Source organism: Petaurus breviceps, unplaced genomic scaffold, assembly GCF_028583685.1.
Source record: "Petaurus breviceps papuanus isolate PSGF00001 unplaced genomic scaffold, PetGlider_PUasm1.0 551, whole genome shotgun sequence".
Lineage (NCBI taxonomy): Eukaryota > Metazoa > Chordata > Mammalia > Diprotodontia > Petauridae > Petaurus > Petaurus breviceps.
The window spans coordinates 35,086,735-35,098,305 of record NW_027186372.1 but is presented as its reverse complement, the minus strand read 5'-3'; the positions used below and the strand labels follow the sequence as shown (position 1 = coordinate 35,098,305).

The 11,571-nt window shown below is 44.0% G+C and overlaps 1 protein-coding gene across 1 annotated transcript in view; it reads right to left on the bottom strand.

Moving 5' to 3' along the window:
• The window catches only part of PDGFRB (platelet derived growth factor receptor beta), a 48,858-nt gene that overhangs the window by 21,191 nt on the left and 16,096 nt on the right, over nt 1–11,571 (bottom strand). The window contains exons 10-14 of the mRNA XM_069102730.1: nt 8,511–8,605; nt 7,761–7,893; nt 2,079–2,183; nt 1,120–1,230; nt 114–267 (exon numbers count right to left, since the gene is read on the bottom strand). Coding sequence (XP_068958831.1) covers nt 114–267; nt 1,120–1,230; nt 2,079–2,183; nt 7,761–7,893; nt 8,511–8,605 — 598 coding nt within the window. The remainder of the gene's footprint in view (nt 1–113; nt 268–1,119; nt 1,231–2,078; nt 2,184–7,760; nt 7,894–8,510; nt 8,606–11,571) is intronic.

The window sequence follows — 11,571 nt, the reverse complement described above, 5'->3', positions numbered from 1 at the left end:
TGCACAGAGCAAGGACAGCAGGATCTGAGCTGAGAGAAGGGTGGTGGTAGTGGTGGATAGAATAGGAAGGAAGCCAACCTTCCTTGAGGGTAGGGATGTGAAATATGAGTCACCTGTGCAACTGATGGTCAGGATGGTCCAGGACCTCTGAGGCCTGGTAAGGCCCGCCTTTCTCAGGGCTATGCTGCAGAAACGTGTGCTTGGTTCGATGTAGGTAGTCCACAAGGTCTCCATAACGACAGTACTCTGTGATGATGTAGATGGGGCCTGGGGGAGATAGGAGTTTGTGTGTGTGCTTGTGTGCATGTGTGTGTGCAGGATTGTGTGTTCACAGATGTGTTTCTATTTTCACAAATGTATGTATGTATGTGCATATGTGTGTATATGTATGAGAGCGTGTTCATTAGTGTGTGCGTTTGTGAGTATGTGTATGTGCATGAGTATGTTTGTGAGGGTATGTGTGTGTTTATGAGTATGTATGTGTAGATTTGGGGGCACTCTACCATAGGTCTCCACTCCTTTTGGTAAAAATTTAGGATTTCTTCCTCCAAAAATTATTCCCAATTATTTTACCTTTTCCCTAACTCACCAACAGCAGGTTCAGTCTGTTTTTCCTCCCCATTGGGTCTGTCCCAGGGGTCCTTTCTTGCTTTCTACTCCAGGCAACATCCCTGGGCAGCATGCATTCCATCAAAAGAGCCTGGATTCAAGTTCTATCTACTTATCAGCTGTGTATCCTTAGGCAAATCACTTAACCTCCCTGTGCCTCAGTTTCCTCATCTGTAAAATGAGGGAGTTGGGCCCAACAACCTCTAAAGTTGTATCTAGCTCTATTCTATGAGCCTCTTTGCTGATACAATGCAAGACAAGAATTCTGGGTATGGTACAGCCAAAGCCCAGATGGGCTGGGAAAATCTTTACAAGGGCAGGCTAAGGATAAGGTTCTGGGCAGACTACTGTTAGTATTGATGATTCTTTGAATGACATTCCTTAGAGGAACATTTAAGACTCTAGTAGGAACTTAATGTGATCCTTTGAATTTGGTTCTTTCGGTCTGCCAGGGAATGCCCCAGGTCCTCTAGGCTTTGTGGCCTCAGGTAGGGGGCAAGGTGCTATTACCTCCTTTGGTGCATGCTCCCAGCAGGTTGACAATGTTCAGGTGGGGCCCGAGATGGCTCATGATCTTCAGTTCTGACATAAGGGCCTGCTTCTCACTGCTCCTGGCAGTGGCTGAGACAAAAGGTTTGGGGGTAGGGAGGAGAAGAACAAAATAGCTAAGACCCAGGCATTAGGGCCCTTTCTGAGATAGTCACCTCAAGCCAGGGCTGATAAAACAACCAGCTCTCCAGAAAAAAAAAAAACTGAACCCACAATACACTTTTAATATAATGCATTATTTACATCTTCTCCACTTTCTTCAGGCTAGACGATCAACAAAACAAAAAATCATTAAGTGATTTGCAGGTTTCCAGGGTGTAAATGCTGACATTAAAAATTTAACAATCCAGGGCTGCTAGGTGGCACAGTGAATAGAGCACCGGCCCTGGAGTCAGGAGGACCTGAGTTCAAATCCGGCCTCAGGCACTTAACACAAAACTAGCCGTGTGACCTTGGGCAAGTCACTTTAACCCCAACTGCCCCTCCAAAAAGCAAAAGAAAAAAAATTAACAATCAGTTCCTGTAAGTGGGCTTGAGCTACCCTACCCCAATCTCCCCATTCCCAGAGAAAGCTTCTTCCTGGCCCCACACCTAGTATGACTGGAAAAAATAGTCCCCAGAAAGGACTTACTACATCAGCTCCTCCCAGAGCCATGGTGGATGGGAGTGGGGATGGGGGCTGCTTCTCTGCACAAGAGAGGGGACCCTAAACCTGCCCTCCCCACACCATGAGCAAGAAAGGGGGATAGGAGAGGTGGGTTAGAATGGGAAGGGGTTCCTGCGAGAAAGGAAGGAAGAACAAAAGGACCAGTAGGTAAGAGGAATAAGGTAGGGAAGTGGTTGAAAAGAGGTCAACAAAAAGTAAAGGGAGAGGGGAAAAATTAAGGAGGCTAAAGGAAAAGGGAGAAGGAGAAACTCACATTTCAGCATCTTGACGGCCACCTTCATTGTGGCCTGGGAGTGACTCAGTCCATGGGCTGTGGCCTCCACTACTTGTCCAAAGGCCCCAGAACCAAGTGTGCGACCTGTAAGGGAGGCAAGAGGATATCCCCTTAATTCCATCCAAAGACCAGTGGATTGTGCAGAGATTATTCTATGCTTCTCACTAGCACCCCAACCATTGAAACCCATGGCCCCTCCACAAAATCCCTTGTTTCCCTCTCTCATCCTGGAAAAAGTAACACACAATCTTGGCACTTACTGGAAGAACCTGCCTTAGGCCTTAGGATCATACATTTAGTGAACCCCTCCTCATTTTACAGACAAAGGAAGACCCAGAGAGGTTAAGTGGATTGCCTAAGGTCACCCAGCTAGATGAGTTAGACTCCAAATCCAATGCTTTCTCCATTTTATCATGCTGCTACCCACCTCACAGATCTCCTTGACTCAGAAAAGATGCTGGAGAAAGTCATCATTCACTATATGTGTGTAAGTTGGGTCCTAAAACTCACAGTAACCCCTTTGAAGATCTCGGAGCCAGAACAGACCCCAAGAGGCTCACCTCTATCTATCTCCCTGACTCTAGAGAGAACTCACCCAAGCTTAGTTTAAAAATTTCTGTAGGAAAAGAATCCACCAACTTCTCAGGCACTGATTCAAAAGATGGCCTAGTGGGGGCGGCCAGGTGGCTCAGTGAGTAAGAGCACCAGCTCCAGTGTCGGGATGACCTGGAATGAATCCTGGGCTCAGATACTCAGCACCACACCCAGAAATAACTGGCCGTGTAACCTTGAGCAAGTTACTTAACCCCTATTGCTTTAAAAAAAAAAAAAAGATGGCCTGGTGGAGTGGATAGAGTACTGGCCTTAGGGTCAGGAAGGCCTAGGTTCGAATCCCAGCTGTCTGACCCTAAGCAAATCACTTCATTCTCTGTGCCTGTTTCTTCAACTATAAAATTAAGGGCTTTGCTTCAATGACCTTTCTAAGGTCCCTTCTGATTCTGAATCAGAATCCTATGATCCAGGCCTGATAATCCAAAACCTGGAAGGTATCTCTGTCTATAAGGCATTAATCCATTTTAGCAGGAAGGGGGTTAATGGTGGGGAGAAATGTCCAGAGTTGACCTGGACTCCATCATTATGTTAAATGTAACTTAATAAACAGATGATATGCTGGTCAGTACCAGTGACTTTGGGAAAAATAATTTGACCTTTACTTCCACAGCTGAGGGGTTTTAAGTCCCCAACCCCTCATTATGCCTGAGTCTCTGCTTGCTAGAAAACCTGAGGCCATAGATTCAGCCCATTTTATTCAAAGCCAGCAGAGGGCATTCCAACACAATTTGGCAGACAGGTTCACACCAATCGCCTAATCCTGGCTCATTCCTTGGGGTGGGGATCATGGAGGGGGAAAAAGGAGGGGGAATAAGAGACGTGCGGATGGCAGAATTAGGTTGAGTTAGCTTGGAAGGCTGTCCCTTCACATCTGTTGACACACCCTACCCCAAACCCAGTTCCTAGCCAAACACTGCAAAGGCTTTAGGAAAATTCATAGGCTTTTGAGTTGGAAAGATCCTTAGAGATCATTTAACCCCAAACTAATTTTTACAAATGAGAAAATTGGCTCAAAAACATTTATTGAGTTGCTTCATGTAACACAGATCTTACAAATACAAAGCCCAGGTTAGAACTTGGACCTTCTGATTCCCCAATTCAGTGCTCACCCCACTGTCCCACACTGTTGCCACAAACATGAAAAAACCTCCCTCCTCCAGTGCACCACTCAACACCTTTCCTTTCCTACATGTGTTAGCTTTAAACCTGGAGTTAGAAGTTCTGAGTTCAAATCCTTCCTCAAATAATAAAGGTTTGAAGTTGGTTATTAAACTCTTAAATCAGCGGCTTCCTCACCTGCCACTATAGTACCCATCTTCCAGGGATGTTGTAAAGAAAGGGTCTTATAAACAAATCTGAAAGCCCTATTGATATACAAGCTGTTACTATTATTTTGTGCCAGATAAATATTATTAATTACATTTTTTAAAGCCTAACCATTTGGTCCCCAATTTTACTCATATTCTAAATTTCCTTAGTTTATGTTCCGATTTCCAGCTTTATATTCTTCAATAACCATTATAACACTTATTTGTAATAGGACAGACATAGGTTTTTAAATCTACTACCTTTCAGGAGTACTGTTTTTGTTGATTAGTTGTTTTTATTGTTGTTTGGTCCAGATTTGTATTTAGAATACAGTTTCTATCTGTCTATCTATTTATTTGTCTATCTGTCTATGCATCTATGTATCTATCTATATCACCTGTCTATCCATTGATTCATCCCTATCTGTTTATGTATCTATCTATGCATCTATGTGCTTATATATGTCTATATCATCTATCCATCTAAATATCTATCAATCCTTCCATCTCTCTATCCATCCATCTATCCATCCATCTATCTATCTATCTATCTATCTAATAATAGGAAGGAAGGAAATAAGCATTTATTAAATGCCTACCATGTGCTTTACAAATATTATCTCATTTTATAATAGAGTGCTGGACTAAGACTTGGATTCAAATCTTTCCTCCGGCACTTGTTAGTTGTGTGACCATGAATGAGCAAGTCACATTACCTCTCTGATCCCTAGTTTCCTCATCTGAAAAACAGGGCTAACAAATACTTGCTGTACTTCACAGGGTTTTATTGAGGCTTAGATGAAATAACACCTGTAAAACACTCTGCTCACATTAAGTGCCATACACAAGCCTGTTATTATTGGTATTAATTATTGTTATCACTGCTGCTTTCTTCAAGGATCCCTGAGTCATTGGGGTGGGTACTCACCCTACCAACATAGGCCTCAAGCCCTAGATGCCTTGGTAGGCAAACTTCAAGAGGTGCCATGGCTGAAAAAAACTATCACCCAGAAACCTGTCTTTGGTGATAAATCTCTTCATAGTTAGTTGGGCTGGGCCCTTTCTTGACACCTTCTCAGCTTGGTAGAATCAGCTAGAACTTATGTTCCAAGTTCACAGGGTCCTCAACCCACCATAACAAGGCATGGAGTAAGACAATGGATCTAGGCTGGTGAAAGGGCCTCAGAGACCACCTCATTTGACCTCATTTTACAGAGGAGGAAACTGAGTCCTGAGGGAGAATACAAGTGACTTGTCCACAGTCACAGAGGTCGTGTCCAAGGTGGGATTGGTATCCTCTGACTCCATAGCCCTTCTTTCCAATTTGGATCTTGGATTATGGCTTTGTAGATGAAAAGGTAGAAGAGAACTCAGGGGCTATGTAAGCCAAAGCCCTCATTTTACAAATGAGAAAACTGAGACTCAGGGAGAGCAAGAGATCTGTCTAAGGTCTCAGAGACTGTGATTGTCAGAGTTAGGATTTGAATCTAGATCCTCTAATCTGAAAGCCTATTTTCCTTCCACATAGGACTTCAGAGGCGAATAATACTAGCTATGTGGCCCTGGGATAATTACTTCATCTGTCTGCCTTAGTTCCTCAACTGTAAGGTGGGGGTGATCATAGCACTGACCTTGCAGGGTTGTTATGAGGAAAAAATGATACAATATTTGCAGAATTGTTAGCCAAGTTCCTTCTATGGCACATAGTAGGTGCCAAATCAATGCATATTCCCTTCTTTCAGTGATGATGGCATTTAAGTTCTATAGTAACATGGGGGATTATTATGATTATGATTTTGTCATCATGAGTGCAAATAGTGTCACACAGCAGTGTGACAAAGCAGTCACAAAGACGTCAACATGAATAGAAATGGCGCCCTGAACAAGGACAATCATTCCACTGCATCCTCTCCTTGCCAGACCACTTCTGCTCATTTCTGGGTGTGACCCTTTAGGGAAAACCCTTTAGTCAAGCATGAGAATATCTAGAGGTGGGAAACCCAAAGAGTGAGGGGACTGGAATTCCTCCCCGAGGTAGATGGGTGCTCCTTATGGATTTTTTCACTTATTCTATGTGTATCCCTAGTTCCTGGCATACATTTGGTGCTTAATAAATGTTGATTGATTGATTGACCAATTGGTTGATTTGTTGGCTAAAGGAACTAGGGAAATTTAATATGAAAAAGAGAAGTCATGGGGGTGGGGCTGGGGGAGAGACACATAATGGTTGTCTTTAAGTATGTGAGGGGCTGTCATGCTGTGGGAAGCAGGATTAGATTTGTCTGCTTGAGCCCAGCAGGCAGAACTAGGAACAATGGGTGAAGTTGTATAGAGGCAGTTTTTGGTTCACTATAAGGAATAACTCCCTCATTATTCATTGGAGCCATCTTCAAATGCAATAGACTGCCTCGGGAAGTAGTGCGTGTCTCTTCTTCGCAGTTCTCCAAGTGGAGGATGGACAGCCACTTGGTGAGTTGTGGTCAGGAATATTTCTATTCAGTTCTAGTTTGGACTAGAAGATCCCTTTCAATTTGGAAATTCCGTGACATCAGCTGCTTATATTAGCTTCAGTCCTTTCTTTGAATGTCTGTTTCCTGAGGGTAAAGACGATGACTCCACCCTTTCCTTCATCCCCTAAACTCAGTCAGTCCTGACACTGATAACTTCAGCTCTCTGCTGAGCCAGGCCCCCTTCTCCACTCCCATCTGCCACCATTCCAGTCCAATGCCTTATCACTGTTACATTGTGATAGCCTTGTAACCTGTCCTCTCTGCCTCTAGTCTCCTCCCCTTTAATCCATCCTGCACATCCAACCATGTAAACTTTCTTAAAACACATCTGGGGGAGGGGCGGCTAGGTGGCCAGTGAGTAAGAGCCCCCGCCCAGACAGGAGGACCTGAGTTCGGTTCTGGCCTCAGACACTTAACACCCACCCACACACACACACACACACAAAAAACTAGCTGTGTAACCTTGGGCAAGTTACTTAACCCCAACTGCCCTCCAAAAAGGAAAAAAAAAAAAAAGAAAACAAAAAAACCCACATCTTGGGGGGTGGCAGCTACATGGTATAGAGCACAAGCCCTGGAGTCAGGAGGACCTGAGTTCAAATCTGACCTCACTCAATCACTTACCAGCTGTGTGACCCTAGGCAAGTCACTTAACCCTGCTTGCCTCATAAAAAACCCTGCATCTGTAAGTGAAACTATGTTTCTCAGACATCTTGAGTGGTTCTTTGATGTTCATACCATGAAGTTCTTCAAGGCCCTTCACAGTATGATCTTACCCTATATATCTAGTCTATTTCTAACTGTCCACCAACACAAATGAGTCATGCTGGCTTCCTCATTGCCCCTCACACATGCCCTCTCAGCCTCACATCCCTTCCTTTGCTCATTTAGATTGTTCCCCTTCCACCCATCCTTCAAGGCCCACATGAGCCTTACTTCATTCCTTATTCCATTCTACATTGACCCCCCCACCCCCAGCCCCTGACCTCCTGGAACAATTAGAGCAGATCCCACATCATTTAACATCTGATCCTTGGGATAAGGATCTTTGGGCATGTTTTAGTCCTATCTTCCCATCAAGGTGGTAAGTTCTCTGAGGACATTGCCTGGGTCACCTCCTCATATTGCTGGCTCTCCCACCACCCAGGGATGCTCCCACCACAGAAGGGGCTCAGGAGAGAGGAGCAGGGTCTTTCTGTTCCCCTCCCAGGAAGAGAAGCTAGATCACTGACCAAGCACAAGTCGCTCTCGGGGCAGTTCCCAGCTGGAGTCATAGGGCAGCTGCATGGGATCCACATAGATGTATTCATGCCCATCAGAGCTCACGGATTCAATCACCTTCCAGCGGATCTCATAGCGGGGTTTCTGGGGAAGAGGGAATCAGCAATCATAGGATCATGGAAGTTAGAAAGAACCTTTAAAGATCACCTAGTCCAGGGCTCAGTCTACATTAGGAGGAGAGGGCCCTGGTGCCAAGGCACTCCCTCTGAGGAAATGGCAACCATGGGGCTAGTGCTGAGAGGTTCAAAAAGGACTTGACAGGCCAGAAGTCAGATCTCTGCTGATCTAATCTGTGTGCCTCAGAGGCATTCCTGGACCCTGGGGATCATTTCCCACTAGACTGTGAAAGTAATGGCTGTTCTTGATTTGGGTCTATCAATATTTAATACAAAATTCAACATGCATATTACTTTGGAATCAAGAATAGCCTATATCAGATTTATTGCTGTCTCAAGGAGGGGAGAGGACAGGGAAGGAGAAATAGAATTTGGAACTCAAAACTTTAAAAAAAGTTTTAAAATTACTTTTACATGTAATTGTGGGAAATTAAATATTATTTAAAAAAAATTTAATCCATTTTGGGATTAAAAAAAAGAATTTAAGCATATTTGGGGAAAAGTCTATGGTAGGGTTAAGGCCTGGAGGGCCCTAAAAGGTCTCAGGCCAGGTCCATATGGGAGAAAGGTATGGCTTCGACTTACCTTCTGCCATAGAATGACAAGGATGGTCATGGAGATGATGGTGAGGACCACTAAGGCCAGGATTGCCGAGATCACAACTACCTTGAAGGGCAGGGCTAGAAGTAGAGAACAGGAAACTCATGCTCATATCAGGTCATCACTGAGCACAAGGACAAGCCAGAGGATTCTGAGAAGTCCCCCCCCCCCCCCCAGCAACCCCAGCTCTTCCCCCTTCTAGTCTGGCCCCCTTTACCCTGTCCACCATCATCTGAGTCTGCCCAAGTAGAGACACTTTGCCTCTCCAAGTCCAGGGCCCACCCCAGTCACCCCCAACCCCTCATTCCCATCCAGTCAGTCCTACCACAAATGCCAAGCAATCTAACAAACAAGCAAAAAATCTTCATGAGGGCTTTCACTCCCCTGGGGACCTAAGGTTAAGCCTTCAGCTTCTGTTTTCCAGGGTCAGATACCGGGTCTTCCCTCATCAAAGTCAGACCCTTAGCTTCCTCTCCCTAATATCAAACTCTTAGCCTCCTCTCCCCAACTCAGTTTAATTCAAACCAGTTCAGTTCAATTAAGCAAATGTTTATTAAGTACCTAAAATGTGCAGGACCCTACACGCAGTACTGAGGATACAAAAATGAAAAGAAAAAAATAACAGTTCCTGCCATCCAGGAGCTTACAATACATTAAGGGGACTAAAATGTTCATGAATAGGGGTGGCCAGGTGGCTCAGCGAGTAAGAGCACCGGCTCCAGTGTTGGGACGACCTGGAGATCGAATCCCGGGCTCAGACACTCAGCACCACACCCAGAAATAACTGGCCGTGTAACCTTGAGCAAGTTACTTAACCCCGATTGCTCAAAAAATAAAATAAAATAAAATAAATGTTCATGAATGATGTATTTGTGGAAGAGTGAGATTAATACCAAAGGAAGGTCCAGGCAAACTGCCACAAAAAATTTAAAGAGGGAGAGATCATTTTGCTATGGAGGGGAAGGGGAGGTAAAGTCTGTGCTGGGAAGACAGGAGAAAACTTTATGAAGAACCTAGAAAGGAAGGATTTTAACAGACCAAAGTGTTGGAGAAGCTTATTCTAGCTGTGAGGCAACTAGATGGCATTGGATAGTGTCAGGCCTAAATCAGGAAGACTCCTCTTCCTGAGTTCAAATCCAACCTATGACACTTCCTAGCTGTGTGACCCTGGATAAGTCACTTAACTCTGTTGGCCTTAATTTCCTCATTTGTAAAATGAACTGGAGAAGGAAATGGCAAACCACTTGTTTCTTTGCCAAGAAACCCCCAAATGGGGTCACAAAGAGTCAGACATGACTGAAAAATGACTCAACAACAACAAAATTCCAGTTATGGGGATGATTCGAGCAAAGGTTGGAGAAACCATAAGAAAGAACAACATGGAGATGTGTCTACAAAGGATTACCTAGAACATAAAATATGTGAAAGGAAATAATAGGAGATAAGTATGAACGGTAAGTTGGACTCAGAATGTTGAGGGCCTTGAATGTCAAGATCAGGAATTTAACCTTTATTCAGTATGCCATAGGTAATTGGGAGCCACTTGAGAAGAAGAAGAGAGATATTATGAGAGCAGAAAATTTGGAAGGTTAATTAGCAAGGGTGTGAATAGTGGATTAGAAAAAGGAGAAATTGGAAGCAGGAAAATCATTGAAGGCAGCCTGGTACTGACTCTGGAGTCAAAGGTTCCGTGTTCAATTCCTGCTTCTGCAACTTCCTCCTGTGAGACCTTAGGCAAGTCACAACCTCCCCAGACCTCAATTTCTTCTGTTGTAAAATGAGGGGATTGGTAGGTGGCCTCTGAAGTTGCATCCAGCTCTAGATACACTTAGAAGACTATTGTAATAAATCTAGGGAGGGGTAATGAGGGCCCAAACAGAGTTAAATATCAACAGAACCCTAGCAACAGATTGGGGAAGAACCAGCAATGTACTCTGATGTTCTGAGTCTGGGGTTCTGGGATAGGAATAGTAATAAAGAAGGATGGCATTGGGAAGATAGTGGTGCTCTTAAAAAATATAGGGAATCTGGTCTCTGCCAGTTACTAACCATGTGACACTGGGCAAGTCACTGGATCTGTCTACCTCAGTTTCCTCATCTGCAAAATGGGGGTAATAACAGCACCTATGTCCCAAGGTTGTTGTGAGGGTCAAATGAGATAATATTGTTAAAATGCTTAACATTTTAAAAGTAATACATATATGCTAGTTGTTGTTGTGTATTGGGGAGATGGTGAAAATGAATTCATTGATGGACAATGGTTAATTCTGGACATAGTGAATTTGAAATGGGCCATACAGCTGGAGGTGTTAAGTCAGCAGCTATAGGAACTCAGGGAAAGAAAAGGGCTAGAAATACAGATTTGGGAGCCACTTGTATGCAAGTGGTAAATGAAGTCTTTAGAATAGGATACTGTTAAAGGAGAAAAGGCAGAGGGGGAAAACAAGGACAGAGCCTTTGGGGGGCTTTAATTTTTAAGGGGCCATTAAGAGAACCGGAAAAAGGGCATGAAAGGGCAGTCAGAGAAAGAGAACTTTTCAAATATACTATCAGAGAAGCCAGTGAGGGAAGAGTATCTCATTTGTTGTTCTTCATTCGTGTCCAACTTTGTGACCCCATTTGGGGTTTTCTTAGCAAAGATACTAGAGTGATTTGCCATTTCCTTATCCGGCTCATTTTACAGTAGAGAAAACTGAGGCAAGCAGGTTGAGTGACTTGCCCAGGGTCACACAGCTAGTAAGTGAAATCTTCCTGACTTCCTAGTAAGTGACTTCTTCCTGCTGTAAATATTGTATTGGCACTACATTGGCTCTATGCACTGCACTGGCTCATCTAGTTACCCTGAGAACATTTCAAGAAGGGGTCAAATCCTCCAGCAAAATAAAAAAGGATGAAGAATGAGGTGGGAGGAGGGAGGACATTGGATATGTGGTCGTTAGCGACTTTGGAAAGATGTTTTAATAAGATGGGAGAATGACAGCCAGATTACAAGCAGCTGAAGAGTGAATGAATGATGGGGAAGTAGAGACAGCAGGCATAGATTATT